We start from the raw sequence: 18,643 nt of genomic DNA, 5'->3' as shown, positions 1-18,643 counted from the left end.
TCCCTCAATGCTGGAAGAGACTTAACACGCGAGTGGAGAAGGTCTCACGAGAGTGAAAGAAAGTCTCGCGATTTTTTCTTTTCTTTTTTTTTTTTTTTTGCTTAGCGACTGACAACAGGCCGGTTGCTCCGAGTAGAAGCCCTTGGCCTTCTTCCAAGTAGAAGTGGCCTGGCCTGAGATTGGAGTGAGACCCAAGCCCTAGGCTGGGGTTCTTTCCACATGGAGAAGACGGATTCAGAGGGGCTACAGGTAATTCGTACTCACCCTAGCAGAAAGAGAACTCTGTTTCTCCCTCCGTAGAGGAATAGAAAGGACTCCCCTTCCCTCTCCCCACCTCCCCTCCACCTCTTTCCATCTTCTTGACAACTGTTCTTTCCCTCCTTCCTTCACGCCATCACCAACCATCCTGTTTCCTTTACTCCCCAAGAAACTTAAGTGGATCCGACATACAAGACGGGGGTGGTGTGGTGGGGGCGAGGGTGATGCTTTCGGGATTATTGGGTGGGACCAAGAGACTGGAGTTTACCCTGTCTTCGGGGAACGCCCCTCCCTCCCAGGTAACCCCAGAGACAGAACTCTTTCTAGAGCCTCTACAGCCTCCCTTGAGAAGCTCCGGCCGCCTTGCGAAACTGATCGAACCGGAGGAGACAGCCATTATCTACAGACAAATACTGTTTTGCTCTTGCGCGGGTATCTTAACAGCTTTGGGGAGCTGCTTCAGAAGTTGGCTGTCGTTTCTCTCCACGATTCCCTTGTTCCTCAGCCGGCCTGCCAGCAGTTCCTAAATAAGGGCTGCAGCAGAATGACTTAACTGCTTGACCTGGGGCCAAGAAGCCTTAAGGAAAGTTTGAATGGGGGGTATGGTGAAGGTTTCAGGTAAAACTGGTGTCTTGGGTAAGGAAGAGGAACCAATGCTGGTTTGGAATCCACCTCCCCACAAAGTGCTTAATGTCCCGTGATAGGAGCTCTGTAATCATATTTCCTTTTGCTTAGACCAAGACGGTTGAAAACCAGACATATGATGAGCGTCTAGAGATTAACGACCCTGAAGAGGTTGCGAGTATTGATGCTCCAACCACAGGACACAAAGGTAAGAGAGGCATGAAGAGGAAAGAAAGAAATGGTTGTTTTTTGTTTTTCTCTTTGTTTTGTTTGTTTTGCAATTGTAAGTCAGCGGTTATTAAAAACAAACCAAAATTTGTAAAAAAAGAAAAAAAGTCATCTCCAAATAAACCATGAGAATCAAAACTGTTGATCTCACGTGAATGACATGTAGCTTAGAATGACATGTAGCTTAGAACTTAGCCCTATTTTCTTAGAAACAGAAACAAAACAATTGTCTATTACCACATGGAGAATACGTTTGACCCTGGTAGGTACCGCCTTAAGGGTTGCAAGATGGATTCATGATTGTCCCCAAGAATTTTCTATTTTCTATTAGCAGATGTTGGCTTTCAGAGTCAAGTTACTTGCCATTGCTTCTGTTTTCCAAATAGTTAAGGGGGGAGAAAACACAGCCACCCAGATTGCAGGATCTTCCATCAACCTAACCAGTGTTCCCCATCGCCATTTACTTCATGATAGTGTTCTGCCCACAGCCTGCCGGGGGTTCACGATTGTTTGTTTAATTTATCAAAACTCTTTTGCTCAGTTCTGAAGATGCTTCAGTTACCTATCCTTAACCTGCAATTCCAATTGAAACCTCAACAGAATATTTTTAGAGGACTTGACACCATCATTTGTTCAACATTTTTTGAATGCCTATTATCCCTCAGCCTTATGCTTGGCACTAGGTATACAGTTTTTTGTTTGTTTCTTTGATTTGGTCGCGCCGCGTGGCTTGTGGGATTTGAGTTTCCCGACCAGGGATTGAACCCAGGTTTTCGGCAGGGAGAGCTCGGAGTCCTAACCACTGGACCGCCAGAGAATTCCCAGGTATACAGCATTAAAAGAGACATTGACCCTGCCATCCTGATGCCTGTAATTATGGGAGACGGATGCCAAATGAATAAAGAAACACAATTACAAATGTGTTAAGTGCATTGATGGAAGCAAAGAGTTTGATGTTATGGAGAATATTGGTGAGGAGTGGGATCTACTTTTGATGGAAGGTCAGGGAAGCCCTAAGGAGGTGATGGTTGAAACTGAAAGGTGAGGAGGATTTAGACACAGAGGAAAAATAGGCCAGGAAGAGGGAGCAGCTAGTGAAATGTGAAAAGGCCCTGAGGCCAGAAAGAACTTGGGTTAGTTTGAGGACTTGAAAGAGACCGGCATATGGTAGGAGAGAGTAACCTCAGAGGTAGTCAGGAGGTATAACAAGCAGGGCTTTAGAGGCCATACTGCTGTTATGCATGGCATGGACTGAAAGGTGCAAAGGTGAAAGCAAGGAGCCAGTTAGAAGGACTGTCGCCATGGCTGAGTTGAGGTGATAGTGGCTTGGATGTGGGGAGGAAGTTGAGAATAGAGAGAATTGGCAAATGCTAGAGGTATTGTTGTAGTAGAATCACTAAGACTTGCTGATGGATTGGATTTAGCTCTTGAGTTAGGAATCAGGGGTGACATCCAGGGTTGTTTGTTTATTGTGGTAAACTTGCCTAATGTAAAATTTACCATTTTAACCATTTCGAGGTGTACAATTCAGTAGCATTAAGTACATTCGTGTTGTTGCGTAAGTATCTCTACTATTTCCAGAACTTTTTCATCATCCTGAACAGAGTTATTATTAAACAATAACTCTCCATTCCCCTTCCCTCCCCCCCACCCCCCAGCTGCTGGTAACCTCTATTCTACTTTGCCTCTATGAATTTACCTATTGTAGGTACTGCATAAGCAGAATCATACAGTGTTTGTCCTTTCCTGTCTGGCTTATTTCATGTAGCGTAATGTTTTCGAGGTTCATTCATGCTGCAGCATGTGTTAAATTTTCCTTCCTTTTTAAGGCTGAATAATATTCCATTGTTTGTATAACCACATTTTGTTTATCCATTTGTCTGTCAATGGACACTTGGATGGTTTCCACCTTTTGGCAATTGTGAATATGTTGCTATGAACATTGGTGTACAAGTATCTGTTTGAGTCCCTGCTTTCAGTCTTTCGGTGTATGTATACCTAGACACTCAGGTGTTTTTTGTTGTTGTTGTTGTTGTTGTTTTTTGCGGTATGCGGGCCTCTCACTGTTGTGGCCTCTCCCATTGCGGAGCACAGGCTCCGGACGCGCAGGCTCAGCGGCCATGGCTCACGGGCCCAGCCGCTCTGCGGCATGTGGGATCTTCCCGGACTGGGGGCACGATCCCGTGTCCCCAGCATCGGCAGGCAGACTCTCAACCACTGCACCACCAGGGAAGCCCTGTTTTTTTTTTTTTAACCAGGTCATTGACCTACTTACTTTTTTGTTTTAAATTTTTAATTTTTAATTTTTTAATGCCTGTCATACGTATTTATTTATCTATTGAAGTATAGTTGATTTACAATGTTGTGTTACTTCCAGATGTATTGCACAGTAATTCCGCTTTCTTTCTCTTTCTTTCTTTCTTTCTTTATTTATTCATACATTCTTTTTCAGATTCTTTTCCCTTATAGGTTATTAGAAAATACTGAGTAGGGCTTCCCTGGTGGCGCAGTGGTTGAGAATCTGCCTGCTAATGCAGGGGACACGGGTTCGAGCCCTGGTCTGGGAGGATCCCACATGCCGCGGAGCAACTAGGCCCGTGAGCCACAACTACTGAGCCTGCGCGTCTGGAGCCTGTGCTCCGCAACAAGAGAGGCCACGATAGTGAGAGGCCCGCGCACCGCGATGAAGAGTGGCCCCTGCTTGCCACAACTAGAGAAAGCCCTCGCACAGAAACGAAGACCCAACACAGCAAAAATAAATAAATTAATAAACTCCTACCCCCCAACATCTCAAAAAAAAAAAAAAGAAAATACTGAGTATAGTTCCCTGTGCTATATAGTAGGTCCTTGTTAGTTATGTGACACCCAGGTTTTTTGTTTTTGTTTTTTAATATTTATTTATTTGTTTTGGCTGTGCTGGGTCTTAGTTGCAGCATGTGAACTTTTAGCTGCTGCATGCAGGCTTCTTAGTTGCAGCATGCGGGATCTAGTTCCCTGACCGGGCGTTGAACTGGGGCCCTGTGTACTGGGAGCTCAGAGTCTTACCCACTGGACCACCAGGGGAGTCCCCTGACACCCAGGTTTTTGACTTGAGCACATTTATAATCTTGCCAGCTGTGGACATTATAATTTGTTTTCAGTTTAGGCAATTTAAAAGGCAGAAAAATGGTGTTTAGTGGGCATTCATTTGACTTAGAAATCATTGAACATGTTTTCATGCCAGTTAATAATATCTTACATCTGGTTATGCTTTTAATTGTTCAGAATATTTTATTGCTTTTATCTTATAGACACTGATTCAGATTCATATTTGTGACTACTATTTGCCAGGAACTAGGACATTTCCTTCCACATAAAATTGTTTTCAGGGCTTCCCTGGTGGCGCAATGGTTGAGAGTCCGCCTGCCGATGCAGGGGACACGGGATCGTGCCCCGGTCCGGGAAGATCCCACATGCTGCAGAGCGGCTGGGCCCGTGAGCCATGGCCGCTGAGCCTGCGCGTCCGGAGCCTGTACTCTGCAACGGGAGAGGCCGCAGCAGTGAGAGGCCCGCGTACCGAAAAAAAAAAAAAAAAAAAAAAATTGTTTTCAGTTGATTCTTACAACAATCCTGACTGAGAAATATTACTGACCCCATTTAGAAGTGGGAATACTGAGACTCAGAGAGGTTAAGTCATTTTGTCCACCTGATAGAATTGTCCTGTAAACCCAGTCTTCTGACTATAAATCCAGCACTCCTTTTGCTTTACTAATTACTAACCTCATTTCACCAATATGTAAACTAAGGGCAGATTTTATGCTATATATGTAATGGCAGATAATCAGTTAGTATAATGTCTAACCTAATGCCTTAAGCATAGTAATACTTAGTAAGGGCTTCCTTGGTGGCGTAGTGGTTGAGAGTCCGCCTGCCGATGCAGGGGACACGGGTTCGTGCCCCGGTCTGGGAAGATCCCACATGCTGTGGAGCGGCTGGGCCCGTGAGCCATGGCCACTGAGCCTGTGCGTCCGGAGCCTGTGCTCCGCAACGGGAGAGGCCACAACAGTGAGAGACCCGCGTACCACAAAAAAAAAAAAAAAAAAAAAAACTTAGTAAGTATATCTCAAATTGAATTGACAGAGCCATGACTAGAATTCAGTTTCCTGTCTTTCAGCTAGATATTCTTATAAACCCTGTTCCATAAAATGGTTAGAGCATAAAATATAAATGAAAAATATCTGTCTTTGAAAATCATTTTAACAACAACCTAGGGACTTCCCTGGTGGCAGAGTGGTTAAGACTCCACGCTCCCAATGCAGGGGGCCTGGGTTCGATCCCTGGTCAGGGAACTAGATCCCACATGCATGTCGCCACTAAGAGTTTGCATGCCACAACTAAGGAGCCCGCCTGCCACAACTAAGACCCAGCACAACCAAATAAATATTTTTTAAAAAACCCAAAAAACAATAACCTAAAAGGAAAACTTTTCTTCCAAGGACTTCGTCGTTCCACCCATCTTCCTAACAAGACTATGGCTGACAACAGCAGTGATGAGTACAAAGAGGAAAATAACAAGGTGCAGTATAACCCACAGCTTCTTGTGAAATCTCTGCTTTGAATTTTTCGTAGTTAGTTTGAAATGACACTAGTTCAGTAACAAACATTTCTTAAATACTCACCTCCAGTGACTGGGTTCCTTTGAGCTCGTGGAGGACAGTCAAGAGCCAAGAGCATTAAGATTTTGACTCTCCTTCAGGAATAAAGCTTACTGTTATAGCTGATGTTTTGGTGAGAAATTTCATATAACACAGGCCAGTGTTTCACAAACTTTTCTGATCATAATAATCAACTGGGGTACTTATTATAAAAAAAAAAAAAACAGATAGGAATTCCCTGGTGGTCCAGTGGTTAGAACTCTGTGCTTCCACTGCAAGGGGCACGGGTTCGATCCCCTGGTTGGGGAACTAAGATCTCACATGCCGCGTGGCACGGCCAATAAATAAATAAGTAAATAAATAAATAAATAAAATTTTAAATTTACAAAAACATTTCCAGTCCCCACCCAGAACTGCCTAATCAGAATCTTGAAGGTAAAAGCCTACAAATGTATATTTTGAGCAAGCACTCCAAGTAATTCTTATGATAAAGAAAGTTTGGAATGATTGATCCTGGCACTGGTTCACTGTCAACAGTTGTGATACTGCTAGTATTTTGTGAAAGAGACTTTAGTTTTGAAGTCTTAAGGCCCAGATGTCACTTTGGTGTCATTCTGTGAACCAAGAGAATCACCGTTTCTGAAAGTGAGATGAAAAGATACCTACAGCTCTAGCCAGATACGGCCTTAAATTTGCACATGTGCACTGTCTAACAGCCCGTGTTTAGGCTTAGCACATGGTCCAATGGTTATGTTTTAATCGTCCTCCAAGAACAGGCATTTTGAAAACTCAGGTGAAGGAGAATATTTGAACTAATGCAGAAAGCTGTAGTAACAGAGACGGATTTCATAGAAAGTCTAAAAGGTAATGTTTTAAGATAGCCCCACTTTGTGACTAGTGTGCTGTTTGACATCTTACCTACAAAGTAATTTTTTGGCATCTTGTCTGTGGTATATAAAGTCTTCTCCCATAGGTCAGAGATTTTGCAAAGCACTACTTTGAAGAAGCAGACAAAAGAAAAGTGAACAATTTTCCTAAATTGACCTCCTAATTTTGTATATTCACCCTAAATTTTTCTAGTTTTCATCATGATGTAGTCAATATTCAAGGCTCATTTCTCCTTCCAATTTAATATGCACCCAGAATCAGCAGATAGGATCCACTTTTGAATAATCTTTGAGCTGACGATATTCTTAAAAATCTCCCCTTGCCAGACTGCTTCCCATGTGACCAAGAATAATTTGGGCAGATTTTGAATTAGGAAAGAACACTGTGGGAGATTCTTACCAGTTGTATACCAATGAGGCATATTCTGCAACTGTGTCATCAGTCTCACATGTTACAGATGAGTTAAAATATATTTTTATCTATGTATAATAAATCTGTGTTATGCTTAGAGGAGAATGTAACCCAGAGAAGTTTTTGATGTCCTGTAATGTGTCACAGTTTTATATGTCAGTAGCTGCTTTAATGTAAAAGAAATGTTAAATAATTTAAAAAACTAGAACCAATCATCTCTTAACCTCAGTGTAAGCCATATGGCATATGGAAACCAAGCTTGAAAAACCTATTTTTAAAGGGGGCCAATTGGCCACCCTTTAGGTCCTAAGTGAGGGCATGCCACAGGCTCCAGGCCCTAGAGTCAAAGACATGGACCCTGTCCCAACTGCCCCGGCAAGCCCAAGCACCACCTTACCCCTTCTCGTCGGCTTGAGGGTGGGGTGGTGCATCTAGAACCAGAAGCCCAGAAAGGTAGGTCATAATGCCAAGGACAGAAGAGTCTCTTATCTCAAGATATAATGTACAGTCATTGCATTTAACTTACGGGGGAAGGGAGGGGAACCATGCATAGGTCAGATACCCATTGAATGGAAAGGGAAAACCCACAGTCTCCGGAACTGCTGGTCAGAATCCAGGCCCGGGGTTGACTATGAACTTTCTTCTTTTGATAGTTACAAGCAGCTTACCCTGGGCAGTCTTGCAAATTAAATACTAGATTTCTGCCCTATGATCTTTGTGAGTATTAAGATTCCCTAAAGTGTGTCTTCCCTACTTCATCTTCCCCCATTTCTTCCCAAAATAACTATTATATTTAGAGTTGCTTTCTTCTTCAGAAGTCCCTCAGTTTTAGAGTTGGAGCTGACTGGTTAAAGTTTATGGAGAGTTCTCAGAATCTCCTAAGTAACAGGTAAAAGAGATATGTATTGGATAAAATTTATACCCAAGCCTCAAGCAGAGGAAGAGACCATGGTTATAGAAAGTGGGGACTCAGTTAGTAGCTAAGGAGGAGCAGAAGAAGGTTCTTGAGGCCCTTCTGGGGAGTGCTTCCTTCTCTTTCCAGTGAATTGGTGTCAGGCGGGAGGGTACTGGTTGGAGCAGTAGGAGAGAACTGGGTAAAGGTACACTAAATTTCTCCTTACCTGGACCTTTCTATCTCCTGCCCTATCTCAGGAGAAAAAGAAGACCTCGCAGCTCACTCCTCAGCGGGGCTTTAGTGAAAACGATGATGATGACGACGATGATGACTCATCTGAAACTGATTCTGATGATGACGATAGTGATGATGAAGAGCACGGGGCCCCTCTGGAAGGGTGAGAAAAGCCCCCTTGCCAAGGAGGAAAACGCCTCCTTCAAAACACTGGACAGGGGCCTCCCTGGTGGCGCAAGTGGTTAAGAGTCCGCCTGCCAATGCAGGGGATACGGGTTCGTGCCCCGGTCTGGGAGGATCCCATATGCCGCGGAGCGGCTGGGCCCGTGAGCCATGGCCGCTGGGCCTGCGCATCCGGAGCCTGTGCTCCGCAACGGGAGAGGCCACAACAGTGAGAGGCCCACATACCGCAAAAAGAAAAAAAAAAAAACACTGGACAGGAGGACGTCAGTGAGAAGTGAAATTCCAGCAGCTCTTTTTTTTTTTTTTTTTGCGGTATGCGGGCCTCTCACTGTTGTGGCCTCCCCCGTCGCGGAGCACAGGCTCCGGACGCGCAGGCTCAGCGGCCATGGCCCACGGGCCCAGCCGCTCCGCGGCATATGGGATCCTCCCAGACCGGGGCACGAACCCGTATCCCCTGCATCGGCAGGCGGACTCTCAACCACTTGCGCCACCAGGGAGGCCCCCAGCAGCTCTTTTGATCTCCTCTATTTAGGATTATCAGATGCTCAGAAACCCAGCGTAATGAGTTTTCCTTCTTTTTTGGCTCTACTGCCCGAATCCTATGATGTCACTTGCACTATCGGAAACACTTGTGGGCTCAGGGATTTCATGAGGATTTGCTGAGTCAGTTTAACTGATGGTCTCTGACTCCAAGGAACTCACATTCTAGGGAAGAGAAGATAAATTTATACACATACGAAAGCATTTCTATTTAGCAAGGGAAACATACATGCACAGGAACATTTCAATTTTAGGCTCAGACCCTTTTAGGACGGGTAGAGAATAGGTGCATCCGGAACCCTGTATTGAGGCAAAATGTCCCTGCATGATGCTTCAGTAAAAATTCTCCTCACCATATTCCAGCTCTGGTGCTAGATTACTCATGACCCACCCCTGTAGGTTTTAATCAAAGTAGATTCTAAAGCCCATTCATTTAAAATACAATTAACTGGTGTAGCCAATCAGTAGAATTCTTTCTAGCCATTAAAAAGTATGAGGCAGCACTCTGTGCACTGTAAAGAACCATCTCCAAGGGACACTGTTACATTTTGAAAAGGCATAGAAGTCTTTATGCTGTGCTACCATGTGTATAAAACAAATACTACATAAGCTATCTCTAGGCTACCTAGGAACTAATAATACTGATTACTCTTGGGAGGGGAACTTGGTGGCAAGGGAACAGGGGTGGAAGGGGACATAACTTTCCACTGAATACATTTTGTACCTTTTATTTCCTATCATGTGCATGCGTACTTTATTCAATGAAGTAGTTTAGTAAAAATAAAAAGTTACCTTTGAATTATCCACCTGAAGGTAGACACTAAGTAAATTAGGCAAATGTTTAATACCAGACTGACTTTTCATGCTTCCCAGTTTACTTCATTATTCTGCTTCCATAAATTATAATCTGGGGAAATATAAACTATTTAGTTTTTTTGTTAAGCAACTCTTCCCAGAAGAACATTAAATAACTTTCCTAGTCACTTATATACTTTGTCAATTCATTACATTTTACTTAATTATAGTCATTAATATGTACTCTACTACTTTTTTACTGTATACATTTCATGTATTAATACAAGTATTTTTAATAACTGTGGTATTCATCTTGACATATCTAACCATCTCTCAAGTGTTGGACATTTTGTTTCTAATTTTTTACTTTTATAAATAACACTGAAAAACATCTTTGTAAAAATTCCTTTTTTTCTTGGGGTAAACCGTTTTCATGTCAGAAATTAAGATCTCATTCCATCTTTTCTCTTCATCCCCTTCATTCAAAAAAAAAGGGAAAACAATTTCTGCTGCATTCTAAAATTTTTTAAAATTACGTTTTTGATTTTCTGTAGCTCTGTTCTTCATTGTCAGAGATAGCTGAGAGCTAATTATAACCACTTTTAAAGTTACCTTGCAAGCTGCTCAGAAAAGGCAGATGTGGGTGGAGCAGAAACTAGGTCCAGAGTCATATGCCCTATGGCCAGAGTAACACCCGGGCTGAACCAGGGCTCAGCAACCCCTGCTCTTCTCTGGCTACCTTGAACCACATTTTCCTTTCCCCAGTGCCTATGATCCTGCAGGTTATGAGCATTTGCCAGTTTCTGCTGAGATTAAGGAACTCTTCCAGTACATCAGTAGGTGAGTACCAGGCCCTGCCACCATAATCCCCAGCCCTGCCTTGCCCTTTCCTTCCTCTAGTCTGAAACATGGCCATTCCCCTTAGGTTTTTTCAGCCTGAATAATAAAGTAAGTTTCTCTGACAGTCTCCACCTTCCCGTGGCAATATCTCCTAGGTATACACCTCAGTTGATTGACCTGGACCACAAACTGAAACCTTTCATTCCTGCTTTTATCCCAGCTGTCGGGGATATTGATGCATTCTTAAAGGTACAGTCAGAACATCCTAAAACTGACTCCTTAGGTGTTTCTTCTGACCCCTCTATCACTCTAACAGTTCCACTAATTTCCCTGACTAGCAATAGCTACCTTAATATATATTCTTCATTTCACTGGAGTTCTTAACTTGCTCTCAACTCCAAATTATACTCATTGATTATCTCATTAGGTGTTAAAAATTTGTCATATATCTGCCTCCTAATTATCCATGACTTCAGCTTTATATTTAAGGTCCTATAGATCATGTATTTTTTTCTAGGTAGTACTTCAGTACAGCATGATATACAGGCATGCTTTTTAATACTAGAAGTAATGATGAACCAGAAGAGTTCTTCCTCTTCAGCTTATTGGAAGCAAGTGTACCTTTTTATATCCCTCCCATGGTTTTTTTCTCTGCTTTCTTACCTTTCTCCTAACCAGGTTCCACGTCCTGATGGAAAACCTGACAGCCTTGGCCTACTGGTATTGGATGAGCCTTCTACAAAGCAGTCGGACCCTACAGTGCTCTCACTTTGGTTAACAGAGAATTCCAAACAGCACAACGTCACAGTAAGATAGTAGCCTAGCACAGGCCCTAGCTCCAGGGGGCCGAGAGTAGAAGCCTTGCTGGTATTTGAACAGTTGACTTACTGCCTATTAAAAGGGATGGCTATGGTTTCAACCAGCCCTGTTTTTTTTCAGCAACAGTTGTATTAAGATATAATTTACCTACCATGAAATTCACCCTTTTAAATTGTACAATTCAGTGACTTCTAGTATATTCACAGAGCTGTACAACCATCACCACTATTTAAGAACATTTTCATTATTCCAAAAAGAAACCCCTTGGGAATTCCCTGATGGTCCAGTGGTTAGGACTCAGCACTTTCACAGCGGTGAGCCTGGGTTCAGTCCGTGGTGGGGGAACTAAGATCCCACAAGCTGTGAGGCAGGGCCAAAAACCAAAACAAAACAAAAAGAAACCCCATACCCATTAGTAGTCACTCCTCTCCTCATTTCCCCTGCTCTTAAACCCTGGTCACTACTTCATTCCCTTTTTTATGGCTGAATAATATTCCATTGTATGGACATACCATATTTTGTCTATCCACTTACCAGTTGTTTCCATTTCTGTTAATTCTGCATCTGTGAACATATACAAGTTGTTGCATGCACATATATTGTTGTCTTGTGTATATAGGTAGGAGTGGGATTGCTGAGCCATATGGAAACTGTTTAATATTTTGAGGAACTGCTGAACTGTTTTCCAGAGTGGCTGAATCATTTTACAATCCCACCAGCAATGAATTAGAGTTCCAATTTCTCCACATCCTCGCCAACACTTGGTATTGTCTGTCTTTTTTATTCTAGCCATCCTAGTAGGTGTGAAATGGTATCTTACTGTGGTCATTTCTGTCCTGTTGACCTGCCCCCTTCCCCTGGCTACAGAAGATTTTATCAGGGTTTCCTATAATCTTCATTTGGCTCCTGGCAGGCTTCCCTTTTCAGCAGCTACCTTGAATACGAACAGCATATGATGAGCCACTCTGTAAAAACAAGAGTAAAAACATCCTTCAAGGGCTTTCCTGGTGGTGCAGTGGTTAAGAATCCACCTGCCAACGCAGGGGACACGGCTCAAGCCCTGGTCCGGGAAGATCCCAGATGCCGCGGAGCAACTAAGCCCGTGTGCCACAACTACTGAGCCTGCCCTCTAGAGCACGTGAGCCACAACTGCTGAGCCCGTGTGCCACAACTGCTGAGCCCGTGTGCCACAACTACTAAAGCCCGCGTGCCTAGAGCCCATGCTCTGCAACAAGAGAAGCCAACGCAATGACAAACCTGTGCACCACAACAAAAGAGTAGCCTCCACTTGCTGCCAACTAGAGAAAGCCCACGCACAGCAACAAAGACCCAACACAGCCAAAAATAAATAAATAAATAAATTTATTTTAAAAAAAATTCTAGAAAAACAAACAAACAAAAGAACATCCTTCAGTGCCATCAGCCAGGCTTTCCCCTTATTTTTCTAGCAACATATGAAAGTAAAGAGCCTGGAAGATGCAGAAAAGAATCCCAAAGCCATTGACACATGGATTGAGAGCATCTCTGAATTACACCGCTCCAAGCCCCCTGCGACTGTGCACTACACCAGGTAAGAAATAGTATTTCTTCACTATAGTAACCCATGGTAACCTTCACCACCTGTGAAGCCATTGCTTCTGAGAAGGGGGTCCCAAGGCTGGGACATATTTGAGATATATCAACCTGAGGATCTATGGATCCTGGCTGCTACTGGCTAACAGTACAGACATAAAGATTACGATTTATCTGGTACTATTACTTAGCCAGCTTCTCCAAACCCCAGGTCCTGGGTAAGTTTGGCCCACCCAGTCTATGTTTTCCTGAAATCCTAATATGCCAGACTGAGAATCTCCCTTCAGTCTAGGATATCCTGATGCAGAGACTGCTGATACCGGCCCATGTTTTCTATTCACATTTACCTCTGTACTTGTAGGCCTATGCCCGATATTGACATGCTAATGCAGGAATGGTCTCCAGAGTTTGAAGAGCTTTTGGGAAAGGTGAGTGGAAGGTAGCAGGAGCTAAGAAAGTGTGGCATTCATTCTAGGGCCCAGTGTTTTCTCTCTTCTTGTATTACTGTTATCATTAACTTTTTATTTTATTTTTTTTTTTTTTTGCCGTACGCGGGCCTCTCACTGCTGTGGCCTCTCCCGTTGCGGAGCACAGGCTCCGGACACACAGGCTCCGCGGCCATGGCTCGCGGGCCCAGCCGCTCCGCGGCATGTGGGATCTTCCCAGACCGGGGCACGAACCCGTGTCCCCTGCATCAGCAGGCGGACTCTCAACCACTGCGCCACCAGGGAAGCCCTATCATTAACTTTTAAATTGAAGTATAATACAAAATCATAAACATACACGTAAGTGTGGATTAACTTTCACCGACTGAACACCTTTGTGTAACCAACACATCAGACCAAAAAAACAGAACATCTCTGGTATCCTGGAAGCCCCCTCAGGATTCCACCTCCCAACGTAACTATTTTCCTGACTTCTAATAGCACAGATTAGGTTTGCCTGGTTTTTTTGTTTTTGTTTGTTTTTTGGCCATGCCACATGGCTTGCAGGATCTCAGTTCCCCGACCAGGGATTGAACCTGGAATCAGTGAAAGCCTGGAATCCTAACCACTAGGCCACCAGGGAACTCCCTAGGTTTGCCAGTTTTGTATTTTATCTAAATATAATCATGTTCCTTTGTGTCTTATTTGCTCATCTATATTGTTCATCCATATGGAGAGTCATCCATATTGTTCATACATCATGGTTATATATTTGTTCTCACAACTGTATGGTATTCCATTGTTTGAATATATCCATTCTATGATAGCCATTTGGGTAGTTTCCAGTTTGGGGATATTGCAAATTACTCTGTAATATTAGTGTCCTATTACTATGAGTCCGTACCTTTTGATGAACATATGTACTTTTTGTATTATCACTTTAGACTCCACCTTTTCCACAGAGGTGTATATGCTATTCTAAGAAGCTGAAGTCCTATTCATAATGATCCTAAATTTTTTAAAAGTGCCCAGGAATGTATTTAATAAGAAATTGTCAGGACTTTTTTGAAAACCAATTATAAAACTTTAGTGAAGGGCAGACACAAGCTCTGAGTGAATGAGGAGTCAAGCCATGTTCCTGGAAGGGAGGGGTCAGTCGCTCAGCACTGTCAGTCCTCCCCAGTTCACCGTGGAAATGGAAGGCCGTTTCAATTAGGATTTTAACTGCATTGTTTTAGAAACTGAAAATTCGGTAACAAAGTTTATCTGAGAGAATCAATTCTTAAGACTAATCATGAGGGCCTCCCTGGTGGCGCAAGTGGTTGAGAGTCCGCCTGCCGATGCAGGGGATACGGGTTCGTGCCCCGGTCTGGGAGGATCCCATATGCCGCGGAGCGGCTGGGCCCGTGAGCCATGGCCGCTGAGCCTGCGCGTCCGGAGCCTGTGCTCCGCAACGGGGGAGGCCACAACAGTGAGAGGCCCGCATACCGCAAAAAAAAAAAAAAAAAAAAAAAAAAAAAAAAAAAAAAAAAAAAAGACTAATCATGAAAATTTGAGGCAAAAAATGAGGATTTGCCCTGTCAGACATTAGAAACACATTATAAAGCTGTAGTAAATAAAACAATAATGTACTGATTAGGAATAGAAATAGATCAGCAGCACATAACAATCCAGAAACAAACCCATGTACATGTAGAAATTTGTTGTATAAGAAAGATGGTTATTTTAAATGATTAGAGGGACTTCCCTGGCGGTCCAGTGGTTAAGATTCCGCACTTCCAAAGCAAGGGGTGTGGGTTCAATCCCTGGTCGGGGAACTAAGATCCCACGTGCTGTGTGGCCAAAAGAAAAAAAAAAAAAAACGTAGTTGGGAATTAAATGATTAGAGATAGGATGGGTTGTGATGAGATGATTGACCAGCCATTTGAGAAAAATTAAATAGATCTAAGCCTCAACCATATGCATACAGGAATTCCAAATGAATTAAACAGTTAAAACAAAAATAAAACTATATAGGACTTGCCTGGCGGTCCAATGGTTAAGACTCCACACTCTCGATGCAGGGGACACGGGTTCGAGCCCTGATCATGGAACTAAGATCCCGCATGCCACATGGCGCGGCCAAGAAGAAAAAAAGTTACTTACATATATATGTGACAACATTACTGTCCAAGCAAAAAGCTCTTACATATCAAGAAAACTGAGCAAAGATGATAACAGGTCCTTCCTGGCCATGGTGTTTAAAATTGCTTCACCACGTTCCCCAAGCTCTTTCCCTGCTTTTTTCTCCATGATACTTACCTTCTAACATATTGTATACCTTACTTATTTTGTCTTTTGTTTCTCCCTACTAAAATATAAGCTCCATGAAGACAGAGTTTTCGGTACATGTTTATTGAGAAATTGTTGTAAAAGCAAAGAATTTGAAAACAGTCTCTTTTCTCACAGCATTTTAAAGCTATAGCTGAAGAAAACTGTCTGATTAGGGAATTGAATAGATAGATTGTAGTACATCCATTCAGTGAAATACACAATGGAATATCGTTTGGCCTTATTTTGCTCTGATACAGAGAAATATCAATGACATTTGTTACATGGAAAAAGGAAATTGCAGAACCATCTACTCTGATTTTTGTAAAAAGAGAACAAAAAATTTTTAAGAAGCCAGTGGTTTTTAAACTTACAATATTAGTTTAGATCTGGAGCCTACTGAGATGTCATTTTTTTCTGTTCCTGTGGTGTCCAAGAACCATTAGGCCTTCTAACACCAAGTAACTATAAATACTTGGCCATAACTTGGGACCAGTTTCTTCTTCACAAATACATACAGGAAGACTGCATGGCAGTATATTTTACTTATAAAATATTTTGGCCCTGTTATATCATATGCTACTTTGGTGGTTAATGAGTATAACCAATTCCATTTTACTGATCGGGGGAAAAGAAAAGGCACGTTGTATTATTTGCTAGGGCTACCATAACAAAGTGCCACAGACTGGGTGGCTTAAGCAACAGAAATTTATTTTTTCACACTCTGGAAGATAGGAGTTGGAGATCAAATTGTCAGCAGAGTTGATTTCTTTTAGACCCTTTCTCCTTGGCTGTCTCCTCCCTGTGTCTTCACATGGTCTTCCCTCTGTATGTGTCTAGGTCCTCATTTCCCCTTCTTATAAGGATTCCAGTCATACTGGATTAGGGTTCACCCTAATGACCTCATTTTAACTTCTCTTTTTTACAACCATATCTGCAAATATAGTCACATGATCTGAGGCACTTAGAGGTTAGGACTTAAAACATATGAATTTTGGGGGAACACAATTCAGCCCATGTCACCCCTTATGCTCGGAGCTCTTTTCCTTCAGAGTGAGTGATGCTAGGACCACTGAAATTTCAGCCTTTTGACTCGCGTCCATCCCGTGCCCCTCCTAGGTGAGCCTGCCCACAGCAGAGATTGACTGCAGCCTGGCAGAGTACATAGACATGATCTGTGGTAAGCCCTTCCATCCCTTCCTTGACCCCATCTCTGGATAAATTCATTGTGGGCTGGTGAAAAGGCTGGTTTACTCTGAGTTACAGCCTTTACTTTAAGCCCGTTGTGCTATTTGGCAGCACGCGGGGGTGGTATTTGGGTTTATGTGACTACCTGCTGGGTATTTAACCCCCAGAGTTATAGTAACACATCCCATCTGGGAGGGGACTGGCCATCCTAGAAAGAAATGCCCCATAGCTTCCAGATTTTTGTTTATTTCTGCTCACGGGGGTTCTCGATTTCAGCCATCCTAGACATCCCCATCTACAAGAGTCGGATTCAGTCCCTCCATCTGCTCTTTTCCCTCTACTTGGAATTCAAGAACTCACAGGTAAGACCAGCATTGGAGATTGACTTAAGCTGTAGTGAGGATTGCTGCTGTCGCCACTATTGTGGGTCTGCTGTGATTCTGTCCTGTGACAATGGAGGATGTCTCTGCCTGGAGTTACCATCACCCTTCCCCATAACGAAGGGAACTGCAAAGCAGGCAGGGGTGGGGCTTGTAAAGGAAGGGGAAGTAGAAGCAATGTGGGCCTTAGACAAGGCTAGGTGAGGATCTACAGTGGACACTCATTCTTACAGGAGAACCAAGTGGCCTAATGAATGGAAGCAGGAAGCAAGTTAGTTCTTGCTAAAATGTAGTAACTAGTATGTCCCCAATCCTTCACGTTCCCTCTCTCTCCTCACAGCATTTTAAAGCTCTAGCTGAAGGCAAGAAAGCATTCACCCCTCCATCCAACTCCACCTCCCAAGCAGGAGATGCAGAGACGTTAACCTTCAGCTGAGACACCTCCCATGTCACTCTGTTTCAAGGCTGAGCTGGCTTCTCTGCCCCGTCTGAGAAGGAGGGATCAGTGTCAGCCACTTGGCGGCCTTGCCTGCCTCACAGCTTGATTCGGAGACAGCGCACGTCTTACTGCTCTCTCTGCCAGAAAGCACTGCCCATGGTCGTTAAATGGCTAATGCCTGTGTCAGAGTTCCTTCCCATGGAAATTAATTATGCATCTACACTACTGTGGGGATGTGAGTTAGAAGCACTGGAATTCCTGGGATCCCAGGATGCTCAGGTGGGGGGGAAGGCTTAAAAGATGTTGAGATAACAATAGAATTATTTTCTTTCATTCTTAAAGTTAGTTGGCAAAGACTTTACAAATAAAATGCTCTTATCTTTCAGGTTATCCTGCTGTCCTTTAAATATGAAAGAGAGAAGGCAGACTGAGCATAGGCAGAGATAAGGAACTTGGCCTAGGAATAGGCATTAAGTGAATAGCAGTTTAAGCAAATCAACTTTGTGAAATAAAATCAAACCCCAGTCCTCCAAGGTTGGCAATAGAGGGGAAACTTTTTTCTCCCAGAACTTATTTTTTCTGGGGGTCTCCCACCAGGTAGTGCTACCTGCCTTACAGGCTACCTGCCTGTCTAGCTCCAGACCTGTCTGTTTGTGGTCTCAGGGAGCCTAGCTAATGCAGTCACCCAGGTGTGGGATGATGGTGTCTTGGACTGGGTGGTAGTGGTAGAGATGGACAGATTCAGGAAATATTTTGGAGGTTTTATCAGCTAAGCTCCAGTCAGAAACCATACTAATTATTTCTAACAAAGGATGTTAAGTATGGGCAGTTGGTTACACAAGTTTTGGAAGGGCTGAAGAAACAAAAGGGAGAATGGAGAGTGCTGAAGGAACAAGAGGTTAAAGGGGAGTGTCCACTGCAGGGGCTGGAAACAGAAGAGCTGCCGCAGTGGCCGGGTTGGCCGAGCAGGTCTGAGACCC

General features: G+C 43.3%; 1 protein-coding gene across 1 annotated transcript; it reads left to right on the top strand.

Moving 5' to 3' along the window:
• Positions 1-110: 110 nt before the first annotated feature.
• On the top strand, positions 111-18,219 carry IFT46 (intraflagellar transport 46). Its single transcript, XM_060103175.1, has 12 exons — positions 111-249; positions 994-1,090; positions 5,586-5,665; positions 8,196-8,335; positions 10,456-10,530; positions 10,686-10,779; positions 11,209-11,337; positions 12,798-12,919; positions 13,283-13,349; positions 16,776-16,836; positions 17,121-17,206; positions 17,565-18,219. Exons 1-12 carry the CDS (start codon positions 220-222, stop codon positions 17,658-17,660), a joined length of 1,077 nt encoding a protein of 358 aa, XP_059959158.1. The 5' UTR covers positions 111-219; the 3' UTR covers positions 17,661-18,219.
• Positions 18,220-18,643: the final 424 nt, after the last annotated feature.

Source organism: Mesoplodon densirostris, chromosome 7, assembly GCF_025265405.1.
Source record: "Mesoplodon densirostris isolate mMesDen1 chromosome 7, mMesDen1 primary haplotype, whole genome shotgun sequence".
Classification (NCBI taxonomy): Eukaryota; Metazoa; Chordata; class Mammalia; order Artiodactyla; family Ziphiidae; genus Mesoplodon; species Mesoplodon densirostris.
Note: the sequence above shows the minus strand (reverse complement) of the source record. Positions and strands in the feature narration are given on the sequence as shown.